Source organism: Giraffa tippelskirchi, chromosome 1 (assembly GCF_054371585.1).
Source record: "Giraffa tippelskirchi isolate mGirTip1 chromosome 1, T2T-mGirTip1v1.2.pri, whole genome shotgun sequence".
NCBI classification, from domain to species: domain Eukaryota; kingdom Metazoa; phylum Chordata; class Mammalia; order Artiodactyla; family Giraffidae; genus Giraffa; species Giraffa tippelskirchi.
This window is the reverse complement of record NC_137275.1, coordinates 43,590,605-43,609,818: the sequence shown is the minus strand read 5'-3', so window position 1 is coordinate 43,609,818 and position 19,214 is coordinate 43,590,605. Positions and strand designations below refer to the sequence as shown.

Sequence of the window (19,214 nt, the reverse complement as noted above, 5' to 3'; positions counted from 1 at the left end):
TGCAGATCCGGTGACATAACATATTTAAGATACGTTTAAAACATATTCTTTGTAAACTCCAAAATGTTATGTAGATGTAAGATATGAATTGTGTTTTGGCATCTACCTAGAACACTGGCATTCTTCTTTCAATCTTGTATCTAGTATTTTTGAGCACTGCCTATTGTGCCAGGCTCTGTTCTCAGTGACCTCAACAGATCCCAACAGATAAACATTCTCCAGGAGCTTTCATTCTTGCAGGGAGATTCCGCCATAAGCATACAAACACAGCACATTATACAGCATGTTGGAAAATGATATGTATTATGGGAGAACAAAATTGAGCATAATAAGGTGGTTGGGAGTACAGAGGGCATAGTAGAGGCTTTGGTATTTTTTTTTTTTAGAGTCATGATTTCTTTTATTTTTTTTAAAATAAATTTATTTATTTTAGTTGGGGGCTAATTACTTTACAATATTGTAGTGGTTTTTGCCATACATTGACATGAATCAGCCATGGGTTTACATGTGTTCCCCATCCTGAACCCCCCTCCCACCTCCCTCCCCATCCCATCCCTCTGGGTCATCCCATTGCCCCAGCCCTGAGCATTTGTCTCATGCATCGAACCTGGAATGGTGTTCTGTTTCACATATGATAATATACATGTTTCAATGCTATTCTCTCAGAACGGTATTTTTAAAATAGTGAAAAAACGACATTTGAGAAAAGACCAGAAGGTGAGGAAGTGAGCTTGTGGGGAAGAATTCTCAGCAGAGGGGAAGGAAGGCCAGTGCAAGACAGGGCCAGGCAAGCAAGGAAGGCAGAGCAGGCAGGTAGGCCAGTAGGAGAAGAGGAGGTCAGAGACACACGGCCAGATCATGGAAGGCCCTTTTGGCCACTGTAATATCTTCAGTATATCTTTTGCTCTGACCTGATTTGGCTCCTATTTTTAGAGGCTCCTCTGGGTGCTGGGTTGAGAACAGACTGTAGAGACAAGCATGGGAGGAAAAAGCCTAGTCAGGAGACTAGAATGTAAGGTAGACCAGTGTGGTAGTGGTGGGAATGTTGAGAGGGGTCAGGTTCCGGATATTTTTAAACATAGAGCCATCAGGACTTCCCAGTGGATTAAATGTACAAAAAGAGAGGAGTCAGGAAGACTACAAAATTTGGGTCTGACTGACCAGAAGGCAGAGCTGCCAGCAATAGAGATGTGTCCATATGGAAGGGAGCTGAAACTCTTCCCTGTCTTTTTCCTCCTAGTTGCAGGAATTCTTCCTGCAAATGTAAAACTGTGCCTAGAGGAACAAGATTGAAACGATCTATTTGGTGATTGATGGAGGGACTAACTATTCATACTAGCTCATCTCCCTGGACCTCAGTTTCTCTAGTTGTAATATGAAATGAGCCAGCAGGATAATGGCAAAATTCCATTTCAGCTGCTAAATTCAAGAACGTAGATGGTGCCACCAATTCTCACACTTTTCAAGATTTATTTTTGATGTATTTTTTTCTCAAAAAAAAAAATTCTCAATAAGGAAATTCAATCTTTGAACATGCCCTTTTTGGTTTAAAAGAAAATTATTTTGTGATCCTAGTTAGAACATCAAAAAATGAATCTTAATAACACAGATGTCTTTTTTTAAAAAAAAGTATGTCCTGCAATTGTTTATACAGTATCTTGTTCCAGAGAGATACCTAGCTAATCAGGAAACATATTTCCCATGTCATATTTCATCAGAAATCTTGTTCACAAGTTAAATTACAACATGTATTTTGTGTCACTATGAAAATACTCCCTTTCACTTTAATGGTACATGAGTGAACTTGAAAAGCTTCTAAGGTTGCCTGAAAGAACATTTGGCTCCTGTAGATTCTTGCTTTCTTCCCCCATTGCTTTTTCATTTCTTCTTGACAACAGCACTATTGGTGTCATTAGTTCTGGAGCATAAGAAGTCACTAAAGGGACTTCCCTGGTGGTTCAGTGGCTAAGACTCCACACTCCCTATGCAGGAAGCCTGTGTTTGATCCCTGGTCAGGGAACTGGATCCCACACGCCATAACTAAGAGTTTGCATGCTGCAACTGTTAATAAGATCCCACATGCTGCAATGAAGACCCAGTGCAGCCAAATAAAAATAAATAAATAAAGAAGTCACTAGAGAAGACTGAAGACCAGGTATCTGATACAGCCTGATTCTGGAGAGGAATGCAGGATAATCATACATCAGTTCAGTTCAGTTCAGTTCAGTCGCTCAGTCGTGTCTGACTCTTTGCGACCCCATGAATCACAGCACGCCAGGCCTCCCTGTCCATCACCAACTCCCGGAGTTTACCCAAACTCATGTCCATCGAGTCAGTGATGCCATCCAGCCATCTCATCCTCTGTCGTCCCCTTCTCCTCCTGCCCCCAATCCTTCCCAGCATCAGCGTCTTTTCCAATGAGTCAACTCTTCGCATTAGGTAGCCAAAGTATTGGAGTTTCAGCTTCAACATCAGTCCTTCCAATGAACAACCAGGACTGATCTCCTTTAGGATGGACTGGTTGGATCTTTTTGCAGTCCAAGAGACTCTCAAGAGTCTTCTCCAACACCACAGTTCAAAAGCATCAATTCTTTGGCGCTCAGCTTTCTTCACAGTCCAACTCTCACATCCATACATGACTAGTGGAAAAACCATAGCCTTGACTAGACAGACCTTTGTTGGCAAAGTAATGTCTCTACTTTTTAATATGCTGTCTAGGTTGGTCATAACTTTCCTTCCAAGGAGTAAGTGTATTTTAATTTCATGGCTGCAATCACCATCCACAGTGATTTTGGAGCCCAAAAAAATAAAGTCTGACACTATTTCCACTGTTTCCCCATCTATTTCCCATGAAGTGATGGGACCAGATGCCATGATCTTAGTTTTCTGAATGTTGAGCTTTAAGCCAACTTTTTCACTCTCCTCTCCCACTTTCACTAAGAGGCTTTTTAGTTCTTCTTCACTTTCTGCCATAAGGGTGGTGTCATCTGCATATCTGAGGTTATTGATATTTCTCCCGGCAATCTTGATTCCAGCTTGTGTTTCTCCCAGTCCAGCATTTCTCGTGATGTACTCTGCATATAAGTTAAATGAGCAGGGTGACAATATACAGCCTTGACGTACTCCTTTTCCTATTTGGAATAATCATACATAGACTAATTCAAATCCTTGGATAATCTCTTAAACTTGTAGCCCACAAACACAGCATCTCCCCTTCTCCCACATTGCATGTGACCTGGGGAACATCATCATCACCATCATCATAGCTGGTATATTGAGTGCTTACCATGTGCCAGGCATTTTCCCACAGTTATCATGACTTAACTCATTTAACACCCACAGCCACCCTATGAGAAGAGTCATGATTATTTTCATTGTCAGAGGAGGGGAGGTTCACACCCAGGACCTCCTAACCCTAAGCCCAAGCTCAGCAGAGCAGTGAAAGGGATGAGGCTGGAATGGAGCTGGGATGCACAAGCATTTAGTTCAGTAAATTGTCTTATTGATATCACTGTCTGTCTTAAAAGCCTTCCGTGCCCTTCTGCTTGAGGGCAGAGGCCAAAATTTTAGTTTGTATCAAATCATCAGTATTTGGCAAAGCAAGTTACTCATGAACAGAAAGCCCTGTGAAAACTCCATAGTGAGTGAGACCTAAGCTATATAAGTTATCCTGGTTTCCCCAGCGCCTAACGCAGAGCCTGGCTTTGTCTAACTGTCCTAAAGCAGAGGACACATAAATGTTCACTGAGTGAGAAAATGGATGGAGAGATGATCCAGACAGGAATGAGGGAAACTAGAGGCAGGCAGCGAAGAAAAGAAGGGGACTCCTGGAGGCATTGCTTCAAAGCCCCTCCCACTTAGCAGGTCCTGGCTTCACCATGAGGTTCTCTCCAGGCTCTGCGTACCCCCGCCCCCCACTCTGACCTGGCAGGTTCCAAGGCCCCAGGTAGGAGGAGGAGCTTGCGCTAAGGAGGATGCCCACTGGGTGGGCGGGAGAGAGCAGCTATGAGGCCCGCGGAAGGACCTGAACCCCATGTACACGCCCACGAAGGCAGGTGGTCTCACATGCCAACTTCACACAAACACACACACACACACTCTCCCTCTCTTCCATATTCACCCTCATACTCAAACGCTCATACTCCCCATATTCTTCAGTACACACTTGCGGGCCTGCACACTTCCACAAACGCACATACTCTCGTACATACGCATGGGACCCCACACTTCTCACAAACTCACAGTCACACGCCCATTCATACACCCTCGGCAACACATACACCCTCACACAGTCTCTTTAATTCTCACATTCATACATCCACACACCCCAATATTCACAGGCACCCTTATGCTTACAACCCCCATTCAAGCTCCTAAATACCTACACTCTTCACTTTTACACTTAACACGCTACTCATATTCACACTCCTCACCTCTTCATACACTTGCTGCTACACACATGCACATCACACATACCCTCCCGCATGCACTCATTCTCATACTCACTCACGCTCACCCCCACACTCTCTCACACACGCTTCACCCGCGCTTGCGCACGAACAGACTCACACGGTTCTCCAGCCCAGCACGCTTGCGCATGCGCACCTGCTACGGTGAGGACGCTGTGCCCAGCGTGGATGCTGATGTGCTTGGAGTTTGGGGGTTGTTGCTGATGGAAGCGTTTGCAGGTTGTGGGTTCAAGGCGATCTCTTAGAGTCGCTTCGTTTTCCAGTGAGAAGTTAGCCAGGGAGAGGAGCAGATCAAGACCCAGAGAGGGAGCCAGACACCGGGAAGGAGTGTGTTGCAGGTTTCCCGCGGTGGCAGCTGGAGCGCTGGGTAGGGGCCGACCGGCGGGGAGTGCCTGTTCACCGCGTCTAGGGAGCGGCCTCGCCGGCCTCCGACAGCTTCTGTATCTCTCGGCCTGGGGAGGGGAGTGACTGGGCACGGACTTGGGACAGCCCCTGGCCGCGCAGCGCCAGTCTCAGTGCTCAGTCCTTGTGACCCAGAGGACACAGCGCAGAAAGCTGTGGGCCAGGGTGAAAGGGGGGACGGGGTCAGCGTTAGAAAGTCCTCAGTTTGAATCTTCCCTCTGCCACTTCTAAATTGAGTGGCTCTGGACAAGTGGCATAGCCACTCTGAGCCTCATTTATCCTATCTGCAAAATGAGGGATTAGTCATTCAACAAGTATTTATTCCAATCCTAATATATGCCACCTCTGGGCTAGACGTTTTATAGACACCTGCGAATAAACAAAACAGACGCAGTTTCTGCTCAGTGCAGCTTGCAGTCAACTGGGGGAGGTACTCAACCAGCACTGAAATAAACCTGAAGACATAAATACTGATTATGATGACAGCTTTTGAAATAAGAGTAACATGCTGCTTACACCTGGCCGACTGTCTTTAGCACTTACTATGTTCTGGGAGGAAGTGAATAAAAACAGTTATATTCCCTATCTCATCCCACTCCAGTCTATGCCTTTTCTGTAATATGGGCTACATTAGACTGGCCTTTGTAATCTTTAATTCGCAGGAAAGCCACATTAACCAAGGAGTGGACAATAAACAAATTCGAAATAATAAAAGTATCTTCCTCACAGGGTCACTATGAGAAATAAATGATACATTAAAGGCTTAACTCATAGCTGAGGACATAGTAGGTGCTCCACTACTATACGTACAAATAGATAACTAATGAGGATCCACTGTATAGCACAGGGAACTCATTGCTCTGTAATGACCTATATGGGAAAAGAATCTTAAAAAGAGTGGATATATGTTTAACTGATTCACTTTGCTGTATACCTGAAACTAGCACACAACATTGTAAATCAACTATACTCCAATAATACTTCCCAGATGGCTCAGTGGTAAAGAATCAGCCTGCCAACACAGGAGATGCAGGTTCAATCCCTGGGTCAGGAAGATCCCCTAGAGAAGGGAATGGCAACCCACTCCAGTAGTCTTGCTTGGGAAATCCCATGGACAGAGCAGCCTGGCTGGCTACAGTCCATAGAGTCGCAAAGAGCTGGACACGACTGAGCACACATGCATACTCCAATAAAAATCATTTTTTAAAAATATAGTAGGTGCACAATACATGCTGGATATGTTATTAGGAGATAGTATTACCTAGGGCTTAAAACTTCCGACTTTTACATTCTACAGACAGGATCTGAGTCGTGGCTGCCTCATCTCTAGCTCTGTGACCTTAGATAAGCCTTTGAACTTTAATAAGATTCAGGATTCTCACTGGAGAAATAACAGAAAAAAAGCACTTCATCTGGTAGGGCAGCTATGCAAATTAAATGAGGTTTTGTGAGCAAGGCTCCTGATTAAGGGCAAGGCACACAGTGAGAGCTCGGGAAATAGATATGCTCATACCCTCCTGTTTCCTCCTCTGTAAAACGGTCCTCAAAGCTGTAAGGCCAAAGGAGCCTTGAAATTTAGAGTGCAGTCCTAAATAGGGACTGCCAAGATAGAGCTCGAGGCCTTTGACCGGTGTGGGGAATAGGAGGTGGCGAGGTTTTCCTGGCGGGCCCAGGTTGAGGAGGCTACTGAACTGTTTGCCCAGAAAACAGAGGGCTGGAAAAACCACCCCACTGGGAGCCTTTAGGGAGCGGACGCCAGGCTGCGGAGGAGCCTTAGCTGGCAAATTCCACCAGGAAAAGGCATTTGGGGACGGAGTGGTGATTGGGTAGAGGCCCCGGCTTCCTGGCAAACTCCGGGCTCTGGTACCTCCTTCCCAAACCTCAGGATCCATGGAGCTGCATATCGCAGATAATTACAGAAAACAAGAGACACCACGAGCTCTCACTAAGCACCAGGCTGGGTGCTAGGCAGCCCCTAATTCCTCGAGAAGAAAGTGGCCGGCAGTTGTTTTCCTGGTTCACAGAGGCAGACCCTGATGTTCTTCTACCAGTCTAAGGGAGACCTCCTTTCAATTAGCCAAAAGAAACTCCTCTCGGCATTTGGGCGCGCCCTCGGGTGGCCTGACACATTCCCTCCAATCCCGTCCCAGGCCGAAGATAGCCAGTGGTCCCGCAGGTCACTTCACACTTGGGCTTTCTTCTCTCCCAGAGCCGCTAGGGCTTTGCTTTCACATTTACGCGACCTTTTGTAATTCACCAGCTCTGAGTTGGTTTATCGCTTCGTTCGACAAAGTGGAAATTTCCAGGGGACGGGCCTTGTGCAGTGGATCCCCCAGTCCTGAACCTGTTATATAGTAGGCTCTCAGTACACACTTTCAACCCCTAACAGTTGTTCAATGGGACCCAAAGCGGTTAGTATCTTGGATAAGTGATGGTAGGATTTATCCATTATTTTTCAGCCCTCACCAGCATCAGGACCACATAGAAAGTGTGCCATGGTTTTTGTTTGTTGTTTTAAATTTCAGTGTTCTGGCCACACACCATTAAATCAAAATCTCTAGGGCAGCCATACTCCCCAGGTGATTTTTGTAAATGGCCAAGGTTGAACACCAGAAAGGCCTGCTTACTAAAAAGTATAATGATTCATTCTCTCTTTGGAAACCTTTTTTTAAAATAAAAAAACGTCCTGAATCCCATTACTAAGGAGCCATTTGGGCCCAGTGCTTTCAGCAAACTTAGGCCAAGGAAAGTGGAGAATTGGTGTTAATTCAGCCCCCCCTTATATTCCCAGCTCCCCCCTTCCAACCAAAACCACTAACTTTGAAAAACCCAGTTTAAAAAAAAAAAAAAGGCAAGTGCCAAGAGAACTGGAGAGGGAGGGAGATGCAGCATTTGCTTCAATTATCTGGATAATTGTTCCCCACCTCAGACCATTGTTACTAAAATGAAACAATATTCTATAGGATACAGTCTGGGCCTTTTCAGGCTTGCTCCCCGCGGAGCCCAGCACACGCTGGGCACTGAGAAGGCGCTCAATAAATTTTATTCTGGTGACAGAGGAGAGCTTTAAATGGGGGAGGGATGCCTTGTTAGGCTTAGGGATTTGGGACTGGGTGAATATTAATTAAGGTGAAGTGGGGAGCAGAAGAGCTGTGTGGTGGGGACTGGGTGCCATCAAAACTCTATTCTGAAGGCCGTTCCTGAAATTCTCCGCCAAACTCCTCAATTCTTTCCCAGAACCTCCCTCACCCCTTCCTCTATCAGGGCCGAATTGAACTCTTGCGCCTGTGGCGAGCACAAAGGCGAATTCAGGTTTCTCAAAGACCCATCGGTTCTGAATAAACAGTGGGGACAGGCAAGATCATTTTTGGTGGTGGGTGAGCGCAAGGTCTGCAGCCTGTGCTCTCCATGGACTGGCCTCTCCCAGCCATGCATTAAAAGTAACAGTATTGGGGCAGCTGAAGGGGCAGCCAGGGCCTGAGTCCTCACCACTCAGCCAGCGCAGGAATGTGGGGACTGACTTCCAACTGCCCATCTTTCTCCCCACCGGTGGCTTTTCAAGGGGGGCTTGGGTTCTCTAAGAGTGTGTATTTGCTAATTGCAGCCTCGGCCTTAATGAGATTCTTTCAACTCCCCCCAGCCCGTTTGCAGGTTACAGCCTCATCTGGGGACCCTCATTTTCCACCCTGGCTACACATCCCATGAACAATTTCCTCTCTGGCTCCTGAAAAGCGAGCGAGCGCCCCAATTCTGCTGAATGCATTCTCAGTTCATCCAAAGCCGGCGGGCTTTTGATGGCCACAATGCAAGTTACGCCCAAAGAGTGTCCCTTTGGTCATATCGACAACGCTTGGCTTCACGTTTGCAAGTTAAACCGGCAGAAACCCAGCCGAAACTCCCACGCCAGACGCCGGGGGCATTTCCCTCCACCCTGCTCACAACATAACTGGGTAGTGGATCCGAGGGAGGAGGGTGAGGAGGGTGAGAATTTTAGAAGGGGGAGCGGGAAAAGTCCTGATTCTCAGTCGCCATATACATGAAGAAGTGGTGGGGGAGGACCATTTTTTCCTGTATTTCTCTCTAATTTATATATATATTTCGATTTTGCTTTGTTGGCAGCTTCACCCAAACAACAACAAAAATCAAATGAGAGCATTTTCTCCTTGTCTTCACCTAGGTAGCTGCTTTCCTGCGGCCCCTGAAATGTGACTCCTTCATAAAATCAAAATTTATGATTATTCAAATGTTGGGGACTGTGAAAAGAGAGGAAGAAAGAGAGAAAATTAATATTGCAGCTGTTCTTCTGATTAATGAGAGATAATTGCTCATGAAAAGTCACCCCTGTGGCATTTTGTTGTCTCCTGGATCTTTGTTCTTTTCCACTATTATTGAGGACTTTCTTGAAGACTAAGCGGTTCTTTTCAATTTTGGGGTATTCAGAAAGGGTTGCCTGGTTACAGAGAATGGGGAAATCTCGGGCTATATCGGGTAAGATGTGCCACAGACAGCAATATCACAATGCCACTCGGAGAAAAGGATGGATACAAGTTAACGATGCGCTTTCAATAAAACATTCATAGACTTGTTCACGCTTTGATAATGACCTCATTAAAGGGAGCTGGGGGCAAGTAAGTCCTGTCTCCTGTTTGTGTTCGGCTAACAAAACCCAGCTTTGAGATCATTCATCGCTTTGGAAACTAATATGAAATCAATGTAAGAGGAGCAAATAAATCCGAGGCGGCCCCGCCAACTCCCGGCTGTCCAGCCCTGCTTGCGGCCTCCTCTGTATCGGGCACAAGATCCGGCAGGAAAACCGTGTGGGCAAATGCTGAAATTGAGAGGAAAAAAAGGACTTGGAGTTGGGGGAGGCGGGGAGCAGAGGGAGGGGCAAAGAAGGAGTTACAGCCGCTGGAAAAAAAAAAACAACAGTAAGAACGTCAGTGGGTCAGAACTCTATGTTTGTTGAATAAGTAATGCTAAGTCCACGCCGCCCCTTATTTCCCTGTTTTTGCCAGTGTCAGGAAACAGGAAGAGGAAAACGTGGGGTTCAGGTCTGGTGTGATCCCAGATGGGGGAAAGTACTGGAAGACTTTCTGAAAGCCATCCAAGAATTCACATCTCAGGGTTGAGCTGCGAGGACACCGCTCATCCAGTCTCGAGTTGGACAATTTAGAGGCAAGAAGGTGGCTCTACTGAACTGCTTTGATTTTTTTCCCCTCAGTTGAGGGTAAGGATGGGGTATCCCGACTGTACAGGGGTGGGGAATGGTGGGGGACAATTTTTGTTACCTTTGCATTTGTGACATCATCAAAGACAAAACAAAGCCATCCTCTATCATCCCCAGCAAGAGGGAGGAAAAAAAAAATCAAAGGATCCCCCCCCCCAAAAAAGAACTAATTTTCTCCTTGAATTATGAAAGCAATGGCTTAGGTAACAGCCTGTACTCTGTACCCGACTGCTTAATGCAGAATAAATCCTTCCACGTGGCTCCCCGAGTCGTGGCAATTAGAGCTCATTATAGGCTCATAAGAGCTCTCACTTCGGGGATTACTTAATGGACGATGAAATTTTATCGGACAGGATCACTGAGAAATAAAATTGGGTGGCAGCGGGGGCCCCATGGGGGCACGCCAATGGCCTGCCCAGAGTCCCCTTCTGCTTCAAATGGGTTGGAGGAGCTGCTATTCTGAGGAAGGGCAGGGCTAGCAGGGTCAGTCACAGAGCTGTCCAGGGCCGTGGGGGGGAAGGGGGCAACGCACAGGGAAGGGGAGCTTCTGAAGATGGGGCTGGAGTGAGGGAAAGAGGAGAGACAGAGAGATTCAAAGAGAACTAAAGAGAGACTCCAGTGTGGAACATGAGCCCAAAATACTTGCTTGTGGTGGGCTCTGGCCATTAACCCAGTACCCTAATAGACACATTTCTCAGTCGTGGTCTGCTTTCAGCCTCAGTCCGGAGCCGCTGCCCTCCTTGCAGTCCCAAGCAACCCCAGGGGCCTCTCACATTTTTCAAAATTCGCCAGCATACCAACCGGATGTTTCTGTAGTCAGACATTAATTGAGTTAGATGCTCAAGCATCATAATTAGGATTCTCTAAAATAAAATGGTCCTCGCATAGGCACAACTCCCAGCATATTAGCAGAGAAGTTTTCCCCAGGCACAGAACTAGAACCACTGCAGATCACAGTGAATAAATAAATGCATATATTATATAAAATTTAAGTGAAAAAATATGTATATACTTATAAAGTGAACAGGGAAATCATGTCACCTATTTGGACAATTTAGGCCTGTAAAAACATCCTGGCACTGGGCATCTCCCAATGGTAGAGCTCCCAGTCTTCTTTCTGAGGCTGGAATGACTTGGGGACTGCCTGGATTCTCCCATTTGAAGATGGGCTGGGCCAGGCAGGCTGGGTTGAGGCTGAGAGCTTGCAATGGCTGCAGTGGCAAACCTTGTGGTACAAAAGTAGTTACAGCTGAGCTGCCCTGAGTTAAGCCCTGAGACTCCTTAATTGTTGTCACAAGATGTTGGATTAGCACATTTCTGGAATAGCTGTCTGTTTACACTCTGGAGACCCACTGTCCACTAACCGCTTTCTAATTGAATTCTAATCACATTCAAATAGCTCAATAACCAGCCTCAGCTGCAATTCATAAAACTTTAATTGCCATCCATAAATCCTGGGCTCCCCAGAGCGGGGCGTCCCTACAACCCAATTATACTTCTCTAGCAGGCAAGAGAGATGGTCACAGAGATGGAAAGGGAAAAGGAGAGACAGAAAAATAGAGAGAGACAGCCATGTCACCAGCTGAGAAGCTGGTCTCCCCTAGGATTTTGACCCTTGGCTCTCATCGGTGGAGGGGCCTGGTCCCCAAGTTTCTTCGCATCATTGTGATCTCAGGCCTGAAGTTAGCTGTCTGAGGAAAAGGATTGGACTTGGAGCTGTTGCTCACCCTCCCTGCTCCAGCCAGATTTTCTACAGGGTGAAAGAAGAGAAAGCTCTCATTTCTGTAGCCTTGCCTTCCGCAAAGATCAATAGCCCCTAGGGGGGCAGCTAGTCTCTCACACACAGTCATTGGCTTGGCGCACCCGTCTTCCACTGCCATGCAGGGAGGTTTCCTTTACCAAATCACTTCTCCCATACTGAGGCATTGAGTAGCTCAATTCCTTTCAATTTTATGGGCTTTAAAGGGGGTGCATAGAAGAGAGAGTGCTTCCTAGTTAGTCTTCTAGCTGCCTAAGATCTGTAAAATGCAAAGGGATGGGAGATGGCAAGACCCAGAGCAAAGGCTTCCCTCAACCCCTGCCCAGTTTCCAGAAGGACCAGATTTTGGTCTTCTCCCCAAAGTCCTTAGGAAGGAGTTCGTAGGGTTGGCCTGGAAATGTAGCAATGGAACCCCGTGGAGAAAGAAAAGAGTGACCCCTTTAGTGTCTCTCTCTGCCAAAGTGGGAGTTTCAGGTTAGAAAAAGGCTCAAGGAAAGGTGGTTGATCTGAGTGGTCCCAGGAAGGCCCCAAGTGCAAAGGCACTTTAGAACTTCTCAAGCATCAAAATGAAAAGTTTCTCTTCTTAGCCGGGAGGCCTCTCTGTTATGCCTCCCAGATCCCTCACAACTAACCACCTGAATGACATTGGCCAAGTCCAAAAGCTGGGGGACTCTGTGTGCTTGTGTGTGCCTGTCCCACGTTTCGCTCCAGGATTGGGCCGCTGCCAGTCCACAGCGGCACAATCCTGTTCTAAACCTCAGGCTTCACACTATTCCGTGCCTTATCCACGGCTGGCACAGAGGAGCAGGGAGCACGGGGCATTCCGATTAGAAAGGCCTCCAAGTCCCCACCTGGTGCGCTGTGCAGCCGGAAGCTTGGAGGAGTTGGTCTGGGGCCCAGGCTAGGAAGAGGGGTGGGATGGAGGATGCAGCTCTGTGATTTCTCGGGAAAGCGTGGAGAAAGAGGGGGAGGAGGCCGGCCTCCCCGGGAAATTAACAAAACCTACACTTTGCAAAGTCTCCCCCACCCCCTCCTCCGAATTCTTCCCTGCCGCGCGCCCGCCCCTCCTCGCTGCTTCTGTTGTGACTCGGGCAGCCTATCCCGAGGGTGGGGAGCTGCCGAGGAGCAAGAGCCGAGCGGTACTCCGCAGCATCACGTGTCGGGGTGGGGGCTATAAAATCCCGGAGCCGGGGCGTCGGGCGGGGGACGTGAGGACCAGCCCTCTCCAGGGACCCCTTTGTTCGCAGTCCAGGCGCCGACACCTCGGCGTCCCCAAGGGCTTGACCGCCTGCGTCTGCGCCGCGCCCGGGGCCAGAGCTCTGGACAGGAGACGGGAGGGTGTCCCCACGACCGGCCGGGCCCTCCAGCCACCCACCCCTCCCGACATGTCGCGCTCCTTCTATGTCGACTCGCTCATCATCAAGGACTCCTCACGGCCCGCGCCCTCGCTTCCCGAGCCGCACCCCGGGCCAGATTTTTTCATCCCGCTGGGCATGCCGTCCCCGTTGGTGATGTCCATGTCCGGGCCAGGCTGCGCGTCCCGCAAGAGCGGCGCGTTCTGCGTTTGCCCGCTCTGCGTCACTTCGCACCTGCACCCCTCTCGTGGGCCCGCGAGCTCCGGCGGCGGGAACTCAGGGGTCGGAAGTGCAGGGGCCGCGGGTGGCGGAGCGGCAGGAGCCGCCGGGGCCCTGCCCCTGCTCAAGAGTCAGTTTTCTTCGGGTCCTGGGGACGCACAGTTTTGCCCGCGCGTGACCCACGCGCACCATCACCACCACCCGCCGCAGCACCACCATCACCACCACCAGCCCCAGCAGCCTGGCTCGGCTGCAGCAGCGGCAGCGGCCGCGGCGGCAGCGGCAGCGGCCGCGGCGGCCTTGGGGCACCCGCAGCACCACGCACCTGTCTGCACCGCCACCACCTACAACGTGGCGGACCCGCGGAGATTTCACTGCCTCACCATGGGTAGGGCGGGTCCTGGGCACCTGCGCGCTACGCCATGCCGGCTCCCGGGAGTAAAACGTCTCGCCTTCAGTGGAGGAAGTGGGAGCCTGTAGGGTGGGCGGAGGGGACGAAGGAGGGGCTTTTAGAATAACTGCGGAGTCGTCCCCCTAAGTTCCGAGAAGGTGAAAGTTAGCTTTGCCAGCCTCTCCAAGCAGCTTGGTGCGCTCGACTCCAGTACCTGGTGCTCGAGTCTGGGATAATAGCGGGTCCTTTGAGACTTTGAACTTGAGGGCTGAGAAACCGGAGGTTAACTGACTGAGGTCTGGGGTTGGTGTGTTCGAACTGAAGTGTGGCAATCGGGCGTCGAGGCTGGCTAAAAGCATTTCGATGCTTTTGGTTAAGCCTGCCTGCCTTTCCGCTAGGCTGGACAGGAGACCACAGGACTCTGCCAACCCCTCCCCCGCCCCCACTTTAATCCTCTGACTTTACATCCCCGAGATCAAAGGCCTTCGCTTGCTTTGGGCGTCTCTGTCCTTCCCAGCTAAGTAACGATTTGTCTCCAAATGAGAAAGAGTGAGGGATGGATACAGGTGTTTGGTTGAGCTTCGCGGGTGGCTCCTTGAGAGGCATCGTTTCCAAGGGAGGGCCCTGGGCTGGGAGCGCCTCACCCGAGAATTACCTTTCTGCCCTCTCTTGGCCCGTCTGCAGGGGGCTCGGACGCCAGCCAGGTACCCAATGGCAAGAGGATGAGGACGGCGTTCACCAGCACGCAGCTCCTGGAGCTGGAGCGGGAATTCTCTTCCAACATGTACCTGTCTCGACTCCGGAGGATCGAAATCGCCACGTACCTGAATCTGTCAGAGAAGCAGGTGAAAATCTGGTTTCAGAACCGCAGGGTGAAGCATAAGAAGGAAGGGAAGGGCACGCAAAGGAACAGTCACGCGGGCTGCAAGTGCGTTGGCAGCCAGGCGCACTTCGCGCGCTCCGAGGATGAGGACTCCTTGTCGCCGGCCTCGGCCAACGACGACAAGGAGATTTCCCCCTTATGAGGGAGGGCCGACCCCACACACACCACACGCTCCCGGCATCTCCCCTAACTCCAGATGTGGCTGGCACCCAGGGGCCAAAATCCTCACCCTTCCGGTGTTCCCACCTGGAGAAGCTGGAGAGGAGCATTCCCCAGGGGCGTGCATACCGGGCCTGACCTTCTCCTGTCTCCTTGATCTGTACGTTTGGAGCTCCACTCGTAGTTATAGGTCGTCGTTGTTTTTTATGTAAATAATCTAGATTCAACTCAGTTTTGTCATATAACAAAGGAAAAACAGGATTGGTTTAAGTTTAAAACTGTATGTGGGTTTTTTTTAAAGTGCATGTAATTTCCCTTTCCCTGTCTTTCAGAACCAGATAAGAACATGGGGTTTCTTGATTATTTTTTTTAAATGAAGGTATTGAGTTGCAAATAACTTAGAAAATTAAACCCTGTAGGTCTTGCTTTCTGAAAATTTGCCTGAGGAGAGTCTCAAATCCAAGTCACTGGAAGTCTCTTTGTGAATAGTTTTATATAAAATTTATATTTATATTTATTTAAATAAATGAGACAAAAATCAAGGTTTTAAATTTGTGGTGTTGGCTCTCACCAACTGCCCCTCTCTCTTCCCCATATGGATAGAGAATAAAAGTGTCTGAGAATTTACAGCAAAGTAATGACTGTAACTTGATAATTCGAGTCTCTTGGTTGAGGGAGTTTGTGACTCTGTAGGATTTGTGTCACCAAAACTTCTGCCAAGACACTTTCAGTCATGATGCTGCCTACCAGGTAGTACTCTCCATTCTTAAAATAGCTGTCTTCCTCACAATTGACAGGATAAATCCATTTAGAATGACACTGACAATTAATGACAGGCAAACCTTTCAATTTATTTAGCAGGGGAAGTTGAAAGTCCCTTACTCGTATTTATTTTCTGCAGCAGTCCCTCTTCCTTTTTATTCCTTCTTCATTTCTCTCAAATACTAAAACTCGAATTATGTGAAGGAATCTGAATAGTAGGAATTGTTTTAGGAAGGGCAACAATCCATCAAACAGGTTGGAAGCAAAGGCATGGAAACTTACGAATGATGCTACAAGTGACTAGAAACAATACTGTTTTTGAATGTTTGTCTAGCTAAGAAATTAGCTGGTTTCCACCACTGCTGTTAAAAAAAAACAACTCAGGAATAGAGAGTTAGTCTGTCCCAAGATATACATTCTCAATTTTCCAAAATAGCTCAGAGGTGCCCTTGGACTTTGGGGTTTTTTCCTTGTCTCCCTTTCACCTAAATTAGTTCCTTTCTAGTCCCACTCTTTCCATCACCTTGCAGAGTTCACTCCTGCAAGCCTGGCCCTGGAGAAGACTTTGGCTCTGCCCTGGCTCTGCCAAGCAAGGCAACCTGACTCTCTTCAGCACAGCTAGGTTCTGTCCTTTCATGGAGAGAGTGAAGCTGAAACATGGAAACTAGGAGATCTCATTCCCTGAAGGCTGAGTCCCACTAACACCCACTGGTGTTATTTCTGATAATTTTCTGTAAAGATGCAACCCCAAAGGTCCAAGCCATAGAAACTGTTGACAACACGTACTCACACTTCTTTAGGTCTGATTTTCTTTAGGTCTATAGGGACTGAAATCTCAACAGGTGAGGTTGCAGATCTAGTACGGGAAGGAGGAAAAAGGGGGGAAGATGTGACCATGGTTTCCCTGGCCAGAGATTCTCTCTCTCTCTCTCACACACACACACACTCCAGAGAACTCAGGGAGAAGGAAAGTCTCCTTTCACACTCCCAAGGCCCGCTGTCAACTCTTATTCTGGTGCTAGTGAGGGCAGGCGAGGTGCGGTGGTGGGGGTGGGGGGGTGAGGCTGGACGGCTCGCCCTGAATAGGGAGCTGCTGGTGCTTTGTGCAGGGACATAGGACTGGGCCTGCGCAGTGGTCACAGGCAACCGGCTCGCTCCTGCCCCGGGCAGAGGCTCAGGCTCTGGATCGCTCTCTAGCTCACACACAAGCAGAGCTTCGGGCCCCTCGCCCTGCCGCCGCTAAGGGGAAGGGGCGCTGGCCCGCTGCCTTTTCCGAAGATCCCTTCCTCCTCCTTCCTAATAAACAGGCATCTCTGGGCACCAGTACAGGGGTGGAAAGGAGGGAGTTTCGTAGCGCAAAGAACCGGCGTCTAAGGAAGAATCCCTTCGCAGGAAGTAACCGAAGGCCAAAGAGGCCGAAGAGCTCCGGCTGCACTTCTGAGCGCTCCTGCCCAAAGGGAAGCCTCAGCTGGTTCTGGACAGACGACTTCGTCCCCGTCCCATCCGCACCCGCCCCGGCCCCTCCGTCGTCCCCATGCTCGGGCTTGTTCCTCCCCAAGTCTCTGCCCAGTTGGGATTTGAGCATCTACACCTCGCCTGACCCATCCCCGCCCAGATCCAGCGCCCAGAGCCACCCATTTGCCACACCGGCTGCCGCTCCTTGCCCAGCTCCACCTCCCTGAGAAGGAGACGCGATACCAGTCCTCCTTGGATGGTCTCCGTACCTCTCCCTCCCGTCTTGGGGAAATTCCTTAGGGAAGAGAGAATAAACAGGGGATCCTGCACCAGAGGCAAAAAGGTTCAGGCAAAGACGTTGGACATTCTCCAAAGAAAGTTTCTCCGGGGTTCCTGGGAAGGTCCTCCTTGTCCTAGAACATTTAGAGCATAGTGAATCTTCTTGTCACTGTCAGAGTGGACCATGAGGTCTCCTTTTCTACTATTTTACACTTCCCCAAACCCCTTCCTCCCAGAAAAATTTCAGCTGAGCTTTTAGGAAGTTTGGAAATAAGGTTGTGAGGATCTGTCTGACTTTATAAAGGCCTATAGGTTCTTCTTAGGTTAAGAACACCTAAGCCAACACTCAGGTGTACAAATACTCTGCTCAACAATCTTGACATCAGCCACTCTAAGAGAACTGTCCCCAGACTTGTTAAAAGAAGAATGTTTAAGATGTATGGGGTCACCCTTACTTTTCTACCTGGGAAAGCACTAGATGCTAGTTTTTCAATATATCCCACTTGAGACACAGAACTCTGTTCCCACAAAGTTTGGCCTCTTGGGGGGCCTATAACCACATCATAGAAAGAGAAATAGAATAAAAATGATAATTAGAAATCAGGACCTTGCTCCACTAAGAGAAAAGAAGTGAGCAGCAGGAGCCATTAGTGTGGATGAATCCACTTCTTTAAACAGGGAAAGAGCTGGGGATTGGGGAGGAGGGACAGCAGGAAGAATGACCTCCTGCCTTTGTGTCCTGACCCAGTCCAGACATTCCCAGCAAAGAGGAAGAGAAGAGACCTTTTGCCTTCACCCTCCCACTCAGTGACCAATACAAACCCAAGGCCAAGGGCCTAACGATAATAGTGGCACTCAGCAAGTCTTCTTGATCCCAAACCACAACAAGGGCAGAAGGGACTCAGCAGCCATCCTTGGTGAAAGAGGCACTATCACCATGGACTCATGGACCCAGGTGATAGAGACACTGTGATGGTAGATCTACTCTTCTCCTTATTCTGAAACAGCCATCATAGTTTACTCCCTACTGCCAACCCTCAACATATCCCCCCAAGGATATCCAAAGATAGTTTAGGAGAAACAAAAATTTTGAAGTGACGTCTTTGATCTTCTGACTTCCTCCTTCCTCCCTTTGCCCCGACTCCTCACCAGTGCTGCCCACTTACATCTAATCAGGACTAGGAACGCAGTTTGCTAGGTCCATCCTGACTGTGGTCAGAGAATTGCCAGAAAGGTGATTGTTTTAAATGAAAGGTGGTCACAGAGGGCAACTGGGTCTGTGTGTGTATATGCATGTACCCATACATGTGTGTGTATGTGGGGGGAACTCCTGTGTATGTGGGGGGAACTCCTGTGTGTAAGTGGAAAGGAAAGGGTTATTTTTGCTAGATTTTTTTTCTTTTTTACTCTTCTTCCCACTTCTTTTCTGCAGTTTCCACTCCTTTTTCATGGCACTGCTTGGGAGATTTCTTTGAGGGAGGCAGGAAGACACTGAGAGTTGGGCTAGAAGAAGGAGGGAAAAAGTCCCTCGTAGTTCAGTCAGTAAAGAATCTGCCTGCAATGCAGGAGACCTGGGTTCAATTCCTGGGTCGGGAAGATCCCCTGGAGAAGGAAATGGCAACCCACTCCAGTTTTCTTGCCTGGGAAATCCCATGGATAGAGGAGCCTGGCAGGCTACAGTCTATGGGGTCGAAAGAGTCAGACCTGACTTAGCATGAGTAAACCACCATGACAGCTCTGGGTAAGATCTCAGGTCCAGCCTTAAGGGTGTAAGAGAGGGGGGAAAGTGACACTTCCAATAGAACCTATTTGCTGGAGGAAATTGGGTTTAAAGGAGCAATCACTGCTTTAAAA

The 19,214-nt window shown here is 48.7% G+C and overlaps 1 protein-coding gene across 1 annotated transcript; it reads left to right on the top strand.

Annotated features, from left to right (window-relative positions):
- The first annotated feature begins 13,242 nt into the window (after positions 1-13,242).
- Positions 13,243-14,847, top strand: GSX2 (GS homeobox 2). The gene is made up of 2 exons (XM_081574431.1): positions 13,243-13,819; positions 14,507-14,847. Exons 1-2 carry the CDS (start codon positions 13,243-13,245, stop codon positions 14,845-14,847), a joined length of 918 nt encoding a protein of 305 aa, XP_081430557.1.
- The last annotated feature ends 4,367 nt before the right edge of the window (positions 14,848-19,214 follow it).